The sequence below is a fragment of the Chaetura pelagica genome, unplaced genomic scaffold (assembly GCF_000747805.2).
Source record: "Chaetura pelagica isolate M959 unplaced genomic scaffold, ChaPel_1.0 scaffold338, whole genome shotgun sequence".
In the NCBI taxonomy this organism is placed as follows: Eukaryota; Metazoa; Chordata; class Aves; order Apodiformes; family Apodidae; genus Chaetura; species Chaetura pelagica.
The window spans coordinates 1253661-1254116 of NW_009954114.1; the positions used below are offsets into that span (position 1 = coordinate 1253661).

Sequence of the window (456 nt, forward strand, 5' to 3'; positions counted from 1 at the left end):
TTTCCCTAGCAAGAAAGTCTTGATTTTTATGTGAGAGTAAAAAAATAAAAAATCCCAAATCATCAGTGTATTCAGGTTCTTGGCACTCAGTTATACTTATTATGAGGTGCCTAAAGCTTCTCACAAATACTTCATCTCTGGTTTATATGAAAAGTAAAAAACATTTTCCTCTACCTCTGTCATTTAAACATCCAGACTGAATTTACCATGAGAAGAAAGAACCTAAGCCCCCTCCAGCAGGGCAGCTTGATGCTGATTATAGCATCATGGTAGCATGACAAGTGAGGTGAGGGATGTCCAAAAGGCTCTCACCTTCATGCTCATCCCCGCTGCCCCAAGCCCTAAGCTCTGCACTGAAGCAAACTGTCTTCCTGGTACTGATTTCCCAGCAGGTAAGTTGTTTTGTCTAAAGAATTGACATGATGCAGTTTTAGGATGGCAGACTTGGATCAATCC

General features: G+C 41.0%; 1 protein-coding gene across 1 annotated transcript in view; it reads left to right on the forward strand.

Moving 5' to 3' along the window:
• Positions 1 to 274: 274 nt before the first annotated feature.
• The window catches only part of CHORDC1 (cysteine and histidine-rich domain (CHORD) containing 1), a 59540-nt gene continuing 59358 nt past the window's right edge, over positions 275 to 456 (forward strand). Inside the window, exon 1 of the mRNA XM_010002621.1 lies at positions 275 to 392. Within this exon, the coding sequence (XP_010000923.1) occupies positions 275 to 392 (118 nt within the window). The remainder of the gene's footprint in view (positions 393 to 456) is intronic.